The sequence below is a fragment of the Carcharhinus amblyrhynchos genome, chromosome 6 (assembly GCF_965287045.1).
Source record: "Carcharhinus amblyrhynchos chromosome 6, sCarAmb.v2.hapA, whole genome shotgun sequence".
NCBI lineage: Eukaryota > Metazoa > Chordata > Chondrichthyes > Carcharhiniformes > Carcharhinidae > Carcharhinus > Carcharhinus amblyrhynchos.
The window spans coordinates 2703556-2723078 of record NC_137329.1 but is presented as its reverse complement, the minus strand read 5'-3'; the positions used below and the strand labels follow the sequence as shown (position 1 = coordinate 2723078).

General features: G+C 42.4%; 1 protein-coding gene across 6 annotated transcripts in view; it reads left to right on the top strand.

Moving 5' to 3' along the window:
• Positions 1 to 18752, top strand: part of LOC145344395 (leucine-rich repeat-containing protein 4C-like) — a 1050741-nt gene extending 1031989 nt beyond the window's left edge. For all 6 annotated transcript variants that reach the window (XM_080191523.1, XM_080191521.1, XM_080191522.1 and 3 more), the window contains one exon: positions 16786 to 18752. In XM_080191523.1, the coding sequence (XP_080047649.1) occupies positions 16836 to 18752 (1917 nt within the window). In that variant the 5' untranslated portion in view covers positions 16786 to 16835. The remainder of the gene's footprint in view (positions 1 to 16785) is intronic.
• The last annotated feature ends 771 nt before the right edge of the window (positions 18753 to 19523 follow it).

The window sequence follows — 19523 nt, the reverse complement described above, 5'->3', positions numbered from 1 at the left end:
AATCTGTAATAAATGTGAGTCTCATAAATAATGTTCATGAAACAACTGAATTGTGGTAGTTCACTGTATAGAAGAGTTCATTACGAACTACGTCGCTTGTACACTGTGTGAAATCTGTTACACCATGCCCCACACCTTCACAACCAACCCAAAATTCATAGATCCACCCATCTCCTGGTGGGTAGTAAGCTCAACATTGTAGCCACCCTTTGGGTTGAGTAGTTTGTGCTGTATTCCAACTTGGATTTATTGGTGGCTACCTCATATTGATGACTCTTGATGTGTACTGTAATGCAAAATCAATATTTGTACAAACGGCATCATGTAAGAAATTGAAAACTGCGTTTGGATGGCAAAAGTTCAGGCAATTACAATATGCTTGCCAGTCAGTGAATTATTTTTGAAGCATTGTCATCATGACAAGGACACAATATCAAGACTCGGTCAACTGATGACTGAACAGGCAAACCATTTTCAGTAGTGTTAGCGGGGGAAGGTAAGTTTGGACAATTGGAGGATTCCCTAACACCATGGAATCTTTCATCCACCGAAATGGACAGGATTTCTGTGTGACACTCATTTGAAATACACCACAACCACCATTGCAGCACTCCCTCAGTGCTGCACTGAAGCATTATCTTGGATAATTGAACACAGAACATAGAACATTACAGCACAGTACAGGCCCTTTGGCCCTCGATGTTGCGCCGACCAGTGGAACCAATCTAATGACCCTCTAACCTAAACTATTCCAATGTTATCCATATGCCTATCCACTGACCATTTGAACGCCCTTAAAGTTGGCGAGTCCACAACTGCTGCAGGCAGGGCATTCCACACCCTTACTACCCTCTGAGTAAAGAACGTACCTCTGACATCCGTCCTATAGTTACCACCCCTTAATTTAAAGCTATGTCCCCTCGTGTTAGCCATCACCATCCGAGGTAAAAGGCTCTCACTATCCACCCTATCTAACCCTCTGATTGAGCAGAACTTAAATCTATAATCTCAGGTGAGAATTTTAAAAACTAAGCCAATTGGATATTGAGCAGAACTATGCAAATGAGTTAGAATAAGAATTAAAACCCATTGTTGCCACTGGCACCTTAGCATTTTTAAGACACTCCAACACTTTTACAAGGATTGTAGTCATTCCTCATTTGTGATTTTGTTTTTCCATAGCTGATATTATAAAACATTTTATTGAAATACAGCAAGACTCATGGGGCGAGACAGAATTCAGAATTCAATATCAACCTGGGTTAGTTAGGATTAGCATCCTTTATTTTTTGTTGTTGTTTTGCCAAGTCCAAACATTTGTTTGGCAGTAGAGATTGTGGCTTGGATTTTTAAAAGGTTGGACTGACTCAAGAGTTTTGAAAAATGGCAGTTTGGCTCTTATTCTGGGATTCTCTCCCCACATTCCACTTTATAACAATGTTGGCCAATACAGGACAAGGGTAAGGGTAGCCAGCCAACTTATAGCATGTCTATCCTGCCTGGCTCGATTACAGTGATGGGCAGTTCAAACCATCTGTTCAGTGTAATTTTGTTGATACAGTTTTCAGATGGCCTCATTATAAATGCTTGGCTGAGCATCACGAATGGTTAATCCAGCCAGGTATCAGCAAGCAGTGTTCATATTGCTGCAGAGGGGTGAAAGTGCATTGTTTGATTAACATCTTCACTCAGTTGGGTTACTGTCTGTGTGGAGTCTGCACATTCTCTCCATGTCTTCATGGGTTTCCTCCAGATGCTCTAAGTTTCCTCCCACAGTCCAAAGGTGTGCAGGTCAGGCAGATTAGCCGTACTTAATTGCCCATTAATATCAAAAGATGAGCAGTTTATGTGAATTAGCCATGGTAAATGTATGGGATAGGGCGGGTGGTGGGGCGTTGGATGGGCCTGGGTAAGATGATCTTTTGGAGAGTCAGTGCAGGCTCAATTGGCCAAATGACCATCTTATGCATTTTAGGGATTCTATGATTCCACCTTGTAATAACCTACTGTTTCTTTGAAGAGTTTTTTCACTGCTTGTGTGTTTATTTACAAACAAGTAAGAATTCTGAAGTGGGTAAAAGCTTCTGACAATGATGTTACGAATGGTTGTTGTTGATTGACATGTTTAAGAGATTGTAAGCCAAGCATTATTTTTCAAATGATTTTTTCAAAGCTCCTACTTTTGTATCAGTTTTAGGATCTTTCAGGGATTTGTCAGATTTGCCATTGGTGTTCTGATTCTGTACTTAGTGGATCCTGGGAGAGTGTTTATGGAGGATGAATGGCGAAGCATGGAGAGGGCATTAGGTTATGCGTGGCACATGAGCAGGGGGGTTAGGTGGCTGATGGGTGGCAGAGGAGGGAGCAATTGCCAAAGTAAACTCAAGCTTTTTGTTATAGTTTACACAGAACTTTTATTTGTGTGATGTTTGGTCAAAATACAATCCATCACAAAGGATTGAATCCATCAAATCAGGTGGTGGGCACAGAGACACAGATTATCATCTGGATATCCAAACACAGACTGTGCACAATTTCCAGTTTGTCAAATCTGAATTTCAAATGCCCTGAGAAGAATAAATGAATTTATACTAACATGAAAGTTGTTGATTATATAAAATAGTGACATATTGATTCACCAGCGTGCAATAATTCATATGGTGTGGAGACAGATTTATTCAGCACTTGTATGGTGTAGTGCGCATGATGCCAGCATACAGCTATTCGGGGAAGTTTAACATGGGCAGGTGGGGGAACGGGGGTGTGGGTTAGCCGTCAAGAAGCCACCAAATTCCAGCATTCACCGAGTTGAGACAAATGGAAGTGAGGTGGCATTTTTAATATGCTAATTAGACCATGGGTCTCAAATCTGACCTACTTTGCTCGCTGGGTTTCCTGGGTATCAGGAAACTGAAGCTCCAGGAAGGAAACAACTCCTTTGTGGAGAAGGAAAATACCTTTGTGGGTTGAGAGCCATCCTCACCTCGCCCCCCACGTGACCAATGTAGCTCCTTAAACTTGACCAATTGAACAGACCTTTGGTTATTTACATTATTATTCCCTTAGGTGTCAAATGGGTGGCATAGTGGTTAACACTGCTGCCTCTCAGCTCCAGGGACCTGGGTTCGATTCCCAGCTTGGGTCACTGTCTGTGCAGAGTCTGCATGTTCTCCCCGTGTCTGCATGGGCTTCCTCCAGGTGCTGCAGTTTCCTCCCACAGACTGAAAGACGCGCTGGTTGGGTGCATTATCTGTGCTAAATCCTCCCTCGGTGTACCCAAACAGGCGCCGAACTGTGGCGACTCGGGGGTTTTCACAGTAACTTCATTGCAGAGTTAATGTAATCCTACTTGTGAGAATAATAAATAAACAAACAATTTTTTTTTTAATCAGAATGCACCTGTGAAGCCCCTTCGGATGATTTATAACATTAAAGATGCTGTGTAATTACAAGCTGTTGTCAAAATAAAACTATGTGAAGCTACCAAACAAACACTTAAGCATTTCCTTTCTGCTATTTTTATTCAAGGTGTTAATCCATTTAGAATGAATGCATGTCACAGCATCACTTCAGAGCCACGAGTATACTGTTTGCATACACCAGATACACGAGATATGGTAGAAAAAAACACAAGGAGATATGATTAAATAAAGGGACAATTCTAATGGCGGTGCAGGAACAGAGGGACCTTGGCGTATATGTATAAATCATTGAAGGTGGCAGGAAGGCTTGTGAGAGTGATTAATAAAGCATACAACACGTGAGATTTGTCAAGAGGGGCATATAGTATAAAAGCGGAGAAAACAGAATTTAGACCTCACACGAAGTTTCCCCCTCCTCCCTGACTTCCTGTGGCTGGTGGGAATGAACGATTCTGTCAGTTAACTCTGCTTCCCTCTCCACCGTTGCTGCCTAGTCTGCAGAGTGCTTCCCTGCACCTTCCTGCTTTGATTGCAGAGTTCCAGGATTTGCATGCAGCATTTTGCTTTCAAAATAATATCCTCCCGGGCCCAGTCATTCTACTGCTCTTCTCATTTTCTAATTTGTGATGCTTTCCCAGTCAAGCCTTGTCATTCGAATTTATATCTTTCATTAATGCTGATGGCTTTCTCTTTATTGACACCGTGCTTCGGAACGATTTTGCTGCACAAGTTCATATAATTCTCGCTGAGCTGAATCTATTCATGAAATTATGATTGGCCGCAGTGATGGTAGCATCAGCTGTTAAATTTTATTTACAGCGTTATGTCAGTATCTGAAAAGGGAAGAGAGAAGACGGACAGTTTTACGCCACATTTTGAGAGATTAGCTGTGTAAAAGCTTGGAGTTCAAAGTACAAAGAAAATTACAACATAGGAACAGGCCCTTCGGCCCTCCAAGCCTGCACTGACCATGCTGCCCGACTGAACTAAAATCCCTCCCCTTCCGGGGACCACATCCCTTTATTCCCATCCTATTTGTGTACTTGTCAAGACACCCCTTAAATGTCACTATCTTATCTGCTTCCACTACCTCCCACGGTAACAAGTTCTAGGCACCTACCCCGCTCTGTGTAGAAAACACTTGCCTCGTACATCTCCTTCAAACCTTGCCCCTCGCACCTTAAACTTGTGCCCCCTAGTAATTGACTCTTCCATCCTGGGAAAAAGCTTCTGACTATCCACTCTGTCCATGCCTCTCATAATCTTGTAGATTTATATCGGATCACCCCTAAATCTCCATTGTTCCAGTGAAAACAAACCAAGTGTCTCCAACCTCTCCTCATAGCTAATACCCTCCATACCATCCTGGTAAATTTTTTTTGTACCCTCGCCAAAGCCTCCACATCGCTCTGGTAGTGTGGTGACCAAAATTGAACGCTATATTCCAAGTGCGGCCTAACTAAGATTCTATAAAGCTGCAACATGACTTGCCAATTTTTAAACTCAGTACCCCGGCTGATGAAGGTAAGCATGCCGTATGCCTTCTTGACTACCTTCTCCACCTGCATTGCCACTTTGAGTGACCTGTGTACCTGTATATCCAGATCCCTCAGCCTATCAATACTCTTAAGGGTTCGGCTATTTACTGTATATTTCATATCTGTATTAGACCTTCCAAAATGCGTTACCTTTAATGACATTACATTTGTCCAGATTAAACTCCACCTGCAATCTCTCTGCCCAAGTCTCCAACTGATCTATATCCTGCTGTGTCCTTATCACTATCCACAAATCCACCAACCTTTGTGTCGTCCACAAACTTACTAATCAATCCAGTTACATTTTCCTCCAAATAATTTATATATATTACAAACAGCAAAAATCCCAGCACTGATCCCTGAGAATTAGTACAGTTTTACTAATATTAGCTCAGTGGGTGGCTGAAAAGGAGAATAAAGGTTAACCAAGTGGAAGAGCAGAATAAAGCAGGAAATGGCCTTACACTGGTATACTGCCATTTCATATTGCAGCAGTGGTTCACACAGTCAAGAAAGAATAGATGCTTTGGAGAGAATGGGTTACCGATGTCATAGGTGGCTATAGGAGACTTTGACTGTCTCTCAGGCAGGTGATTGCTTTCCAATGCGAATGCACTTTTGGCTAAAAATGACCAGATCCAGTACCAGACCTAACCTCATGATCAGGATTAAAGTATTTTCCACAGTAAACATCGTGATTGACAGGAGCCTGGGTAAACTTCTCGATTCTGAAATGAAAGATCCTCAGTAATCTGACCAGAGGAAATTTTCACAGTGGCTTCATTGCAGTATTAATGTCACCCTACTTGTGACACTAATAAACAAATAGGTATTTCAGAATGCCAAACTTACCACCCTTGGTGATGAATTTGATTTGATTTATTATTGCCAGAAGTATTGGTAAACAATGAAAAGTATTGCTTCTTGTGCGCTTTATAGACAAAGCATACCATTCATAGAGAAGGAAACAAGAGAGTGCAGAATGTAGCGTTACAGTCATAGTTAGCGTGTAGAGAAAGATTAGTTTAATGCGAGGTATGTCCATTCAAAAATCTGACAGAAGATGTTTTTGAGTCAGTTGGTATGTGACCCCAAACTTTTGTATCTTTTTCCTGGTGGAAGATGGTGGAAGAGAGTGTCAGGGTGCATGAGATATTGTGAACCTAGTCAAAGAGAAAAAGGAAGTATTTGCCAAGGCGAGGACACTGGGAGGGCTAAAAGGGGACCTGAAAAGTTATTGGCCAGCAGAATTAAGGAAAATCCCAAGGCTTTTTATACATATATAAGGAGCAAGAGAGTAGCCAGGGAAAGTGTTGGCCCACTCAAGGGAGGGAATCTATGCATGGAGCCAAAAGAAATGGGTGCGGTATTAAATGAGCACTTTGTGTCAGTTTTCACCAAAGAGAAGGACTTGGTGAATGATGAGTCTGGGAAAGAGTGTGTAGATAGTTTAAGTCATGTTGAGATCAAAAAGGAGGAGGTGTTGGAGTTTTTGAGAAACATTAAGGTAGACAAATCCCCAGGGCCTGATGGGATATACCCCAGAATACTGAGAGAGGCAAGGGAAGAAATTGCTGGAGCCTTGAGAGAAATCTTTGTATCCTCACTGGCTACAGGGGAGGTCCCAAAGGATTGGAGAATAGCCAATGTAGTTCCTTTGTTTAAGAAGGGTAGCAAGAATAATCCAGGTAATTACAGGTTGGTGAGCCTTACGTCAGTGGTAAGGAAATTAATGGAGAGAATTCTTTGAGACAGGGTTTACTCCCGCTTGGAAATAAGTGGACGTATTGTTGAGGGGTGACATGGCTTTGTGAAGGGGAGGTCATGTCTGACTAACTTGATTGAGTTTTTTGAGGAAGTGACAAAGATGAGGGTAGGACAGTGGATGTTGCCCACATGGACTTCAGTAAGGCCTTTGACAAGGTACCTCATGGCAGGCTCTGCAGAAGGTGAAGCCACATGGGATCAGAGGTGAGCTGGCAAGGTGGATACAGAACTGGCTCAGTCGAAGAAGACAGAGGGTAGCAATGGAAGGGTGTGTTTCTGAATGGAGGGCTGTGACAAGTGGTGTTCCTCAGACATCAGTGCTGGGACCTTTGCTGTTTATAACATATATAAATGATTTGAAGGAAAATGTAACTGATTTGATTAGTAAGTTTGCAGATGACACAAAGATTAGTGATCATGACCATCAGAGGATACAGCAGGATATATATCGGTTGGAGACTTGGGCGGAGAGATGGCAGACGGAGTTTAATCTGGATAAAAGTGAGGTAAGCACTAATACTGATAGAAAATATACAGTAATGGCAGAATCCTAAACAATATTGATAGGCAAAGGGATCTGGGTGTACAGGTACACAGGTCACTGAAAGTGGCAATGCAGGTGGAGAAGGTGGTCAAGAAGGCATATGGCATTCTTGCCTTCATCGGCTGGGGCATTGAGTTTAAAAATTGGGAAGCCATGCTGCAGCTTTACAGAACCTTAGTTAGGTCGCACTTGGAATATAGTGTTCAATTCTGGTCGCCACACTACCAGAAGGATGTGGAGACTTTGGAGAGGGAACACAAAAGATTTACCAGGATGTTGCCTGGTATGGAGGGCATCAGCTATGAGGAGAGGTTGGAGAAACTTGGTTTGTTCTCAGCTGAATGACGGAGGTTGAGGGACGACCTGATAGAAGTCTACAAGATTATGAGGGGCATGGACAGAATGGGTAGAAGCTTTTTCTCAGGGTAACAAAAGTCAATTATTAGGGGGCATAGGTTTCAGATATGAGGGGCAAGGTTTAAAGGAGATATACAAGACAATTTTTTTACACAGAGAGTGGTGGGTACCTGGAACCCCCTGCTGAGGGAGGTAGTGGAAGCAGATACGATAGTGACTTTTAAGAGGCATCTGGACAAATCCATGAATAGGATGGGAATAGAGGGATATGGTCCCCGGAAGGGTAGGGGGTTTTAGTTCAATCGGGCAGCATGTTCGGTGCAGGCTTGGATGACTGAAGAGCCTGTTCCTGTGCTGTAATTTTCTTTGTTCTGTTTGTTCTTTAATTATGTTGGCTGCTTTTCCGAGGTGGTGGTAAGTGTAGACTCAGAGTCAATGGATGCCTGCGTAGCTAATAAATTCTGCCACTCTGACTCCAGTGAGGAACTTTAACTGATTAAGAGTTGGGAGCTGAAGTATTTGCTCACACTGGGAAAAAGCGAATGCCGTTCTGTTATTTAATTCCAAGTTTTCCAAAGTGACAATCTGAGAGACATCGGAAATGTAGTTCCAGCAGTGAAAGTTACCATGTTGACCCTGTTAACCATTTCCATGTAGCTTTTTATTTTTCTAAAGCATATTTCATTTGATAAAATATTTTTAGCTCACCAGGGCTGACGAAACTAATTTTAATTTCAGGCAGGTCTCTGCTGAAATTAGTTATTAACCTGACAGTCAGGTGTTCCCTGAGGTAACACATCATCATTGAACTGACAATTCTTTTATGGGCTCTGCCTCACAGTTAATAAAAATCTCAGCCTTTGTAAATGAGTGACTATTCAGCAAATCTTCACAAAAGAAAGTTATGCTTAAGGTGCATTAAGCAGCTGAGTGGTCCAATAATCTTTCATTTTTTCACCGGGTATAAGTCTGCCAAAACTAGAAAAGTCACCAGGATCTGATCAGCTGCTCACTGCATTTCTTAAAAAGCCGCTTTTAAGAAAGTTGTGCCCATTATACTGCTCCACAAACACACAGAGGGAACTTAATTCCCCAGTGACATCTCCCCCCACCCGCCACAACAACCCCAACCACAAGGGGTGATGTTATTGCCCGAGCCACATTCAGCAATGCCAACCACCTGGGGTCTTTTCTTATTGTAAGAAGTCTGACAAGACCAGGTTTAAGTCCAACCGATTTATTTGATAGTAAACGTAAATAAATCGGTTGGACTTAAACCTGGTGTTGTCAGGCTTCTTACTGTGTTTACCCCAGTCCAACACCGGCATCTCCACATCGTGACTAGTATTTTCTTATTGGCATCTTGTGGGAAGGGAGATCCTTGGATAACAATTAAGGGGCAGAGGGAACGATGAAGGTCACAGCCGGGATTCTCCCACCTCATCCAGGTCTGGGATTCTCTGGCCCCTCTGCTGTGAATAAAGTTTTGGATGAGCGCCATTATCGCTGACAGTGGCAATATCAGAGAATTCCAGCCTACGTTAAGATAATTATAATTAGCTATACGAGGCAATTTTTTTACACAGGCGGGAGGTAGTGGAAGCAGATATGATAATGACTTTTAAGAGACATCTTAAAGCAGTTTTGATCTCCTTACTCGAGAGAGGATATATTGGCACTGGAAGGGATGCAGAGGAGATTCACGAGGTTGATTCTGGGGTTGGGTGGGATGGTTTATGAGGAGAGATTGAGTAGACTGGAGCTATACTCATTGGAATTAAGAAGAATGAAGGGAGATCTTATAGAAACCTCTAAGGTTATGAAGGGAATAGATAAGATAGAAGCAGGAAGGTTGTTTCCATTGGCGGGCGAAACTAGAACTAGGGGGCATAGCCTCAAAATAAGGGGGAGCAGATTTAGGACTGAGTTGAGGAGGAACTTCTTCACACAAAGGTTTGTGAATCTGTGGAATTCCCTGCCCAGTGAAGCAGTTGAGGCTCCCTCATTGAATGTTTTTAAGGCAAGGATAGATAAATTTTTGAACAGTAAAGGAATTAAGGGTTATGGTGAGCGGATGGATAAGTGGAGCTGAGTCCATGAAGAGATCAGCCATGATTTTACTGAATGGCGGAGCAGGCTCGAGGGGCCAGATGGCCTACTCCTGCTCCTAGTTCTTATGTCTTGACAAGTACATGAATAGGATGGAAATGGAGGGATATGTTCCCCGGAAGGATAGGGGGTCTTAGTTCAGCCGGGCAGCACAGTTGATGCAGACTTGGAAGGCAGAAGGGCCTGTTCCTGTGCTGCAATTTTCTTTGTTCTTTAGCTGTGTTTCAACTACTGGCATCTTGGTGATCATTTATTTAAATAAGTGTTCTCAGTATATGTATGACACTGACAATGAAATGTTTATTGACAATCCCTACTTCCTCTGAGAAGATGCTGTGAGTTTTACTACTTGAGTCATTGCAAACGACACTAAGCTGGGTGACAGTGTGTGCTGTGAGGAGGATGCTAAGAGGCTGAAGGATGCCTTAGACAGGCTGGCTGAGTGGGCAAAGACTTGGCAAATGCAAAATAACATAGATAAATGTAAGGTTATTTTTTGATTTGATACGATTTATTATTGTCATGTGCATTAGTATACAGTGAAAGGTATTGTTTCCTGTATGTTACACAAGCAGAGCATACTATTCATAGAGAAGGAGAGGAGACAGTGCAGAATGTAGTGTTACAACCATGGTTAGGGTGCAGAGAAAGATCAACTTAATGCAAGGTAGGTCCATTCAAAAGTCTGATGGCAGCAGGGAAGAAACTATTCTTGAGTCGGTTGGTACGTGACCTCAGACCTATTCATTTAGGTGGCAAAAACAGGAAGGAAGATTATTATCTGAATGGTGACAGTTTAGGAAAAGGGGAAATGCAACGTGACCTGGGTGTGATGGTGGAACAGTCACTGAAGGTTGACATGCAGGTACAGCAGGCGGTGAGGAAAGCTAATGGCATGCTGGTCTTCATAGCAAGAAGGTTTGAGTATAGGAGTAAGGATGTCTTGTTGCAGTTACACAGGGCCTTGGTGAGGCCACACCTTGAGTATTTTGTGCAGCTTTGGTCTCCGAGTCTGAGGAAGGACATTTTTGTTATTGAGGGAGTCCAGCGACGGTTCACCAGACTGATTCCTGGAATGGCAGGACTGACATATGAAGAGAGACTGGATCGACTAGGCTTGTACTCACTGGAATTTAGAAGAATGAGAGGGGCTCGCATAGAAACATAAAATATCCTGATGGGACTGGACAGGCTAAATGCGGGAATAGTGTTCCCGATGTTGGGAACGTCCAGAACTAGGGGTCACAGGGTAAGAATAAGGCATAAGCCGTTCAGGATTGAAATGAGGAAGAACTTCTTCACTCAGAGAGTTGTGAACCTGTGGAATTCTCTACCACAGAAAGCTGTTGGGGCCAGTTTGTTAGATACGTTCAAGAGGGAGCTCGACATGGCCCTTGCAGCTGAAGGGGTCAAGGGGTATGGAGAGAAAGTGGGAGTGGGATACTGACAGTGCACGATCAGCCATGATCGTATTAAACGATGGGGCAGGCTCAAAGGGCTGAATGGCCTCCTCCTGCCCCTATTTTCTATGTTTCTATGTTTCTGCTGATACTGCACTCACAGTGGTTGCAGGAAATGTCAGGATTTTGACATTGATATGTGAAATCTCTATTTCTTCCTCTTTTTAAACAACATTCTCTCAATTCCTATCCTTTGCTGGATGTGTTTAGATGCAGTGCAGTATTTATTATTCAGTATATTTGATTCATATTCTATATTATCCTTTATTCATATTCCCGTTTGCCTGTAACAATTGTCTCTGAACTTTGTTTCAAAGCTGTGTGGATTTTGCAGGAGCTGGAACTATTTGAATCGTTCTGGTATTGGTATTTTGCTGTGTAACTCGCGGTACCACAGACTGAACTGCCAGTGTTTAATTTCTCAGTTACATTTAGTTACAGAGTAATTTTTTTTCAGCACTGTAACAATCGTCTTCTAGAAAATCAGGCTTTGATGATGAACTTGTGTTAAGATTTATTAGGCGCTGTCTGGGTAAATCCAAACTGGGGTCAACCTAACATCAACTCTGTTCCACTATTCTTTTCAGATTATGTAAACTGAGATTGTACTTGTTTTAATACAGAGAGTTCTGTGTACTGGTTAGGAACAGCTCTGTTCAAAGCTTAAACCTTTCATCAAACAGAAGCTGCAGGAGGTGACTTCTGTCAAATGCAAGTAATGAAGACAAAGTGCATGTCACTGTTCTTGAATGCACATAGACAAATTCGTCATAAAGTTGCCACTGCAAACCAAGGAACACACCTGTGTTCTGTGAGGTACTGGATAATATACAGCACCCATTGACGTACCTTTTCTATTCATTTGTGGGTCATGGGTGTAGTTGACTGACCAGCATTTATTACCCAACCCTGGTTACCCTTGTTCAGAGGGCAGTTGAGAGTCAACCACATTGCTGTGGCTCTGAAGTCACATGTAGGCCAGACCAGGTAAAGATGACAGATTTCCCTCCCTGAAGGACATGAGTGAATAAAAGCAAATTACTGCAGATGCTGAAACCAAAAGAGAAAATGCTGGCAGGTCTGGAGAGAAAAAGAGCTGACTCTTCGAGTCCAGACAACCCTTTGTTAAAGCTCTTTTGGTTTCAGAACATTAGTAAGCCAGGTGGATTTTTCTGACAATCAACAATATTTTCATGGTCATCAGTAGGTTCCTAATTCCACATATCTTTTATTGAATTCATATTGTGCCATCTGCCATAGTGGGATTTGAACCCGGGTCCCCAAAACAATAACTGAGTTTCTGGATTAATAGTCTAGTGATAATACCACTGGGTTATCACCTCCCCTCTCAAAGGCAGTTAGGGATGGGCAGTAAATGCTGGCCTAGCCAGCGATACTCCAATCCTGCGAAAGAATAAATCTAAACAAAAGTTGAATTAACAACACAGAGGCAGATCATTGCTCAGGCTGGTTCACCTAATCCTATCTCCATTTCCTTCTATTGTTTTCTCCCTTGTAGTCTTATCAAGCTTACCCTTAAAAGCCTCTAAACTGTTCAGCCCAATGCTCCGCACTGTGGGAAGATCCACCTTCTAATCATTCTGGGTAACACTGAATTCCATATTGGGCTTATTGGCAACATTCTTCTATTTACACCTCCCCATAAGTGAAATTGTTGTCACCATGTATACCTTATATAATCACTTCAGCAAGGAGTCAAAACCTTCAAAAGAGATGTGAAATTTTATGATGTGTTGAAATTTTAAAGAGTGATCCAGGTGGACATAGAGTGAGACACAGTCCAATGTAGATCATATCCTGCAATCAGTTCAGGAAAATGTGCTACACACGTGTTTAGCCAATTTGATATTAGACAACTCTGCACAATACTGGACAGACTGAACTGCTGGTGTTTAATTTTTAGGGGTATGATTACGCCTAAGTTACAGAACAATTTTTTTTAACACTGGAACAATTGTCTTTTAGAAAGTCAGGCTTTGATGAGGAATTTGGGTTAAAATTTATTATGCGCTGTCTGGGGTAAATCCAGACTGGGGTCAGCCTGACACCAACTCTGTTCCACAATTCTCTTCAGATTATGTAAACTCAGGTTGTACTTGTTTTAATATGGAGAATTCTGTATACTGGTTAGGAACAGGATGTTCAAACCTTGAAGAGTTGGTATCAGACTGATCCCAGTCTGAATTTATCCAGACAGTGCGAAATAAATTTGAACACAAATTCAGCATCAAAGCCTGAATTTCTGGAAGACATTTGTTACAGTGCAAAAAAAGAATTGTTCAATAACTTAATGTAATCATACCCCTGCAAATTAAATACCAGCAGTTCAGTCTGTTGGGTATTGTGCAGAATTATCTAATATCAGTCAAGTGAACTGGTACCCACCACCACAAGTCCAAGAGGTACACATAGGACTTTTGCTTCATTTGTTTCAAATCTTTGCAATGTGTTTGCTGTTAGAGCAGTTAAAAGATCCAGCTGTAACAAAGTGGTTAAAAGTTGGGCCCACTCAATTGCAAACACTGAAACAAGAAAAGGAATCTGTCCTGAATTGCTTCTCACACTTTCACCAGTTGGATCAGATGGAACATGTGACACTAAGGTCAGAAAATAATAAATCAATCACTTTTTGCAAAGCTTGCCAATTACATTTTCTCAAAATTTTACCTCAGTGATTGAGGATGCAGAGTTACCAACTAACAATATTGTGGGGTGGCACAGCGGTTAGCACTGCTGCCTCAAAGCGCTAGGGACCTGGATTCGATTCCTGGCTTGGGTCACAGTCTGTGTGGAGTTTGCACATTCTCCTTGTGCAGGTTAGGTGGATTGGCCATACTAAATTGCCCCTTAGGGTCAGGGAGATTAGTGGTATAAAGGCATGGGGTTACAGGGATTGGGCCTGGGCGGGTTTGTTGTTTGGCGCAGACTCATTGGGCAGAATGGCTTCTGCACTGTAGGGAATTCTATGAACAATATTTTACCTATTTCATTCTTGGTTCTCATAAAATAAATAGAAAGGGTTTAATAAATAACTGTTTTAAAGCATCCATTACTCTGTGCCTCCAGTCAGACATACAAAATTTAGTCCACAGCCAGCTGTTAAGTTACAGGCAGTAAACTGCATTCTTACCACCGAGAGAGGATTTCAGTGCTATGTGTAAAATGTGTTAAGAGTGCTGTGGGAGTGCACGCTTTTTTGAAACACTGAAAAAAGACTCGACTGCAATTTATAAAGTTCCCAGGGGGCCCCTGAACATTTCGAACCAGCTTGATGCTGCACTGAGATATATGGCATACATTGTCAAGCCAAAGTGATGCCTTCCTTCAGGTGATCTCTCAGCATTGTGTCCCAATGTCAGAACAAGACTTGACTCCAGAGTGAGATTGTCACTTCTGTGTCTGAAACAGAAGCGACTCTGCAAAAATGCAAAAGATATCGAAACCACTCCACACTAAAAGTCAATTGTTTAGAGCCCAACAATGGGTGGCACAGTAGCACAATGGTTAGCACTGCTACCTCGCAGCGTCAGGGACCCAGGTTTGATTCCTGATTTGGGCCACTGTCTGCATGTTCTCCCCATGTCTGCATGGGTTTCCTCTGGGTGCTCCGGTTTCCTCCCACAGTCCAAAAGTTGTGCTGCTTAAGGTGCATTGACTCGAGCAGGCACTAGAGTGCGGACTAGGGGAATTTCACAGTCGCTTCATTGCCATGTTAATGAACACTGCTTTACTTGTGACTAATACATAAACTTTACTTCTGAGTAACTTAGATTCATATTATCATCAAAATAAATTATTTATTGTGAAACTTTCTTTCTTTGGTACATAACTCAAAATTTCTGATTTTTACTTCTGAAATAAAGCATTTTGTGATTATTGTAAAAATGATAATATATTGGTGATAAAATTCAACTCAAATTCATGAAAAGGTGTTGCATGCTGAAACTTGTTCTTTAGTTTAGCCTGGAAATTCTGCATTCTGGGAGAATTTAAACCAAAACAAAAACAGACAGGTTTGAGGCAAGTGGGGGGTTAAAACCTCAAGATGTTGGATTTTCCAACCCAAACTCGCCTGCGACCCACTCACCGCCAACTTTAACTGGGGCAGGAAGATGGTGGTGCACTAATTAAAGGGGCAGATTGGCAAGTCAGATATATTGGTGATGTAAATCTCATTGTCGTTCAACTTTGCGGTTAACCATGGGTAGCCTGGTTTCTCAGCTTCAAGGAACCCTATGTTCGGGTGAGAACCTGGTGGATCCAGCAGGTGACTATGTCTACCTTTAGGATACAGGAGGTGTGCCTGTCTAGGCAACGGCCTTGATGTGGCACTCTATCTCTTAACCTTCTCCTTGAGGCCTCTGATGCTTAGCCCTTGCCCCTCCCCCCATTCTCTCTACATCTCTGGAGTTCCACTCCATCACCCACTGCTCACCAAGGCCTCCAATTACCCTTCTCCACCCCAATCAGTTTCTAATTCCCCTTCACTTACCCCAACATCTAAGGCCTCTGAACAGGCCTTTCCCAAAGGCCTCCAGTGCCGTCAGGTGCCTGATGTCACACCAGGCCTCTGATTTCCCTGGGTCCCCCTGCCTATACTGCTATACTCCAGGATGATCCCTCTGTATAGCACCGCCCAACCCCTTCAGACCTCCCCCTCCGGCAATGAGGATCTACGTGGTCCCACCACCTACACCAACTGGTTACTCACCAGGTTGGGATCATGGAGTTATAACAGTACGTAAGAAGGCCAATTGACCCACTGTGTCTGTGCTGGTCCTCGTAAGAAATACAGTTTTGCTACTCCCCCACCCTCTCCCTGCATCTCTGCACAAGTGTTCAGAAAAGTTGGATAAATGTACTGCACAGGAAGAAGTCACCCTGAAAAATGAGATTCCCTCCCGCCAGCCTAATCACATTTTCCAGCACTTGGTCATTGAAACCAAACAGGTGAAAGCCCAGGTTGTTGTACTGGGATTTTTTATTCTTTGAGAGAGGTTTTTTTTTTGCAAATAATTAAAGCCTGTTTTGAAATGAGGGAGAATTGACACAAGTCCAGACTGTGATTGTACAATAATTTTGTTGTGACATTTCCAGCCCTAAAGGTGCGGAATTATTTAATTGCAGTTTTGAAAGTTTAGGACACAGGCAGTATACCCTAAAACTGCCTGATTGTAAATGTGATGTGATTGAAACAGCTATGAGAATTCTGGAAAAGCAAAATAACGGTGGTTACTCTCTCAGCCTCCAGGCAGTGAGTTTGGCCTGGCAGGAATGAATATTCCCCTTGTCATGGTTTTTTGAAATGGAGATATAAAATGAAAGAACAGATCGAACACTTTTTGGGGAAGTTTTAAAATTCTGTTTGTGTATTTATGGAATTGTGGTGTTGCCAACTGGAGCTGGACTTCATTCTTTAGTTGAAGGCAGGGCAAATTATCCAGGAACATTCCAAAAGCATAGAGGAGGGAAAACAGGAAGAAAGCATCATGAGATGAGGTTAGAAAATGGTTCAGTGATATGCTGATTCGGAGTACTAACACATTTCTTTTTTCTTTTTTCTTCAGATTACAATAATAAATTGAACTCAAGAAAACAAACATCCAATAAATTATGAATGTTGAACAAGATGACATTGCATCCACAGCAGATGATGATAGGTCCAAAGTTTAACAGGGCCATACTCGACCCCTTATTTGTGCTGCTGTTGGCTCTACAACTTCTTGTGGTGGCCGGTTTGGTCAGAGCTCAGACGTGTCCTTCGGTGTGCTCCTGTAGTAACCAGTTCAGCAAAGTGATCTGTACACGTCGGAACTTGAGGGAAGTGCCAGATAGCATCTCCATCAACACGCGTTACTTGAACCTGCAAGAAAACGGGATACAAGTCATCAAAGCTGACAGCTTCAAGCACCTGCGGCATCTGGAGATTCTGCAGTTAAGCAAGAACCACATTCGGCAGATTGAAGTTGGGGCCTTCAATGGTCTGACAAACCTCAACACCCTGGAGCTGTTTGACAACCGCCTGTCCACCATTCCCAGTGGAGCTTTTGAGTACCTCTCCAAACTGAAGGAACTGTGGTTAAGGAACAATCCAATTGAAAGTATACCATCTTATGCTTTCAATCGAGTTCCTTCTCTTAGGAGATTAGATTTAGGTGAGCTAAAGAGACTTGAATACATCTCTGATAGAGCCTTTGAAGGTCTCTCAAATTTAAGGTATTTGAATCTCGGAATGTGTAATCTTCGGGAAATTCCTAACCTCACGCCTCTGACAAAATTGGAGGAATTGGAACTATCAGGAAATCGGCTTTCTCTAATCCGGCCGGGCTCCTTCCAGGGTTTGACGAACCTGCAGAAACTGTGGATGATGCATGCTCAAATCCAGGTGATCGAGAGGAATGCCTTTGATGACCTTCAGTCACTAATAGAGCTTAACTTGGCACACAATAACCTGACTCTGTTGCCTCATGACCTCTTCACCCCCCTTCACCACCTCGAGCGGGTCCACTTGCATCACAACCCATGGAACTGCAATTGTGACATCTTGTGGCTGAGCTGGTGGCTGAAGGAGATTGTGCCCTCCAACACAACATGCTGTGCTCGTTGTCACGCGCCCCCGAGTTTAAAAGGGAATTATATCGGGGAGCTGGACCAGAACAAATTTAACTGCTACGCTCCAGTAATTGTCGAGGCTCCCACAGACCTCAATCTAACAGAGGGCATGGCGGCAGAACTCAAGTGTCGAGCCTCGACCGCCATGACCTCGGTGAGTTGGATTACTCCGAATGGCACAATCATGACCCATGGAGCTTACAAAGTTCGGATCTCTGTGCTCAATGATGGCACGTTAAATTTTACAAATGTGACTGCCCAGGACACTGGGTTGTACACATGTTTGGTGAGCAATTCTGCAGGGAATACAACAGCATCAGCTACACTCAATGTGACTGCTACAGAAAACAGCACCTTCACTTATTTCACAACTGTCACCGTGGAGACAATGGAACCCTCTGTACATACAACGGATGACAAGTTTAGACCGACACCATTCAGCGACTGGGACACGACGTTTGTGACGACCTCCTTGACTCCGCGGAGCACCAAGTCAACGGAAAAAACAATCACTGTCGCTATTACTGAGGCAGGAGGGAATCTCATGCCAGGTCTGGACGAGGTGATGAAAACCACAAAGATTATTATTGGTTGTTTTGTAGCCATCACACTGATGGCAGCTGTGATGTTGATCATTTTTTACAAAATGCGCAAGCAGCATCACCACCAGAATCACCATGCCCCCAGCAGGACCATCGAGATTGTCAGTGTCAATGATGGCATCGCGGGAAATACTCCCTCGGAGAGTCACCTGACTATGCCTGACATAGAGCATGAGCATATGAACCACTATAACTCATATAAAGCTCCATTCAACCACACCACCACAGTAAATACAATAAACTCACTACACAGCTCTGTGCATGAACCATTATTGATGCGAGTGAACTCGAAGGACAATGTACAAGAGACACAAATATGAGTTGGGTTGGGGTTGGGGGAGGGGGGGGGCGGGTGGACACAAATTTACAAATGACAAACAGGACAAGGCTGATTCTACTGTTTAAAAGAAGTGTCTTTAAAGAGGTTTATTTATTAAAAATAATTCTATTGTGATCTAAAATAGAGACAATTATGTGTATTCTAAACACTGATTTGACATACAATGCTGCGCCCATTAATTTAGTCATCACCATGTTTTTTCATAGGGGATTTTGATTCTCTAAGGGACTATTCAGATATTTTGTAAGAATTACATTTCACATGGGGTTTTTATGGTGAATTCTAGTGGTGAGATTCGGTCTGTTTTGTCTCTTTCTGTTACTTCATGAGCTCTTACAACTGGTAATGACAGGGAATGCAGTATTAGAGGTAGATTTATATTAAATCTTTTATTTTCCATGTATCATCTTGTTCTATATTTACAAACAGAATTATTCTGTGAAGATTGCTTGTAAAAAAAAACAAAAAAAAATCCACATACCCAATGATCTTTTAAACAATTCTAGATCCAGAATTTGTAGCTTAAATACTAAATAAGATTATAAATAAACTATTGTTGGTTTTCAGTACCTTCAAATATCTAAATTAATGATTCTGAAGACAACAGTTGGACAATGTATTTTCAGTATTCTGTAACCTGTTAACCTCAGTCTGAGGGAATCAGCAATATGAATTTGGATTGTTCAAATCTAATTCAATTAGCCGGATAGCTGGATTATCTTTCTCATTTAAGTTTAAGGTGACGCAAGGT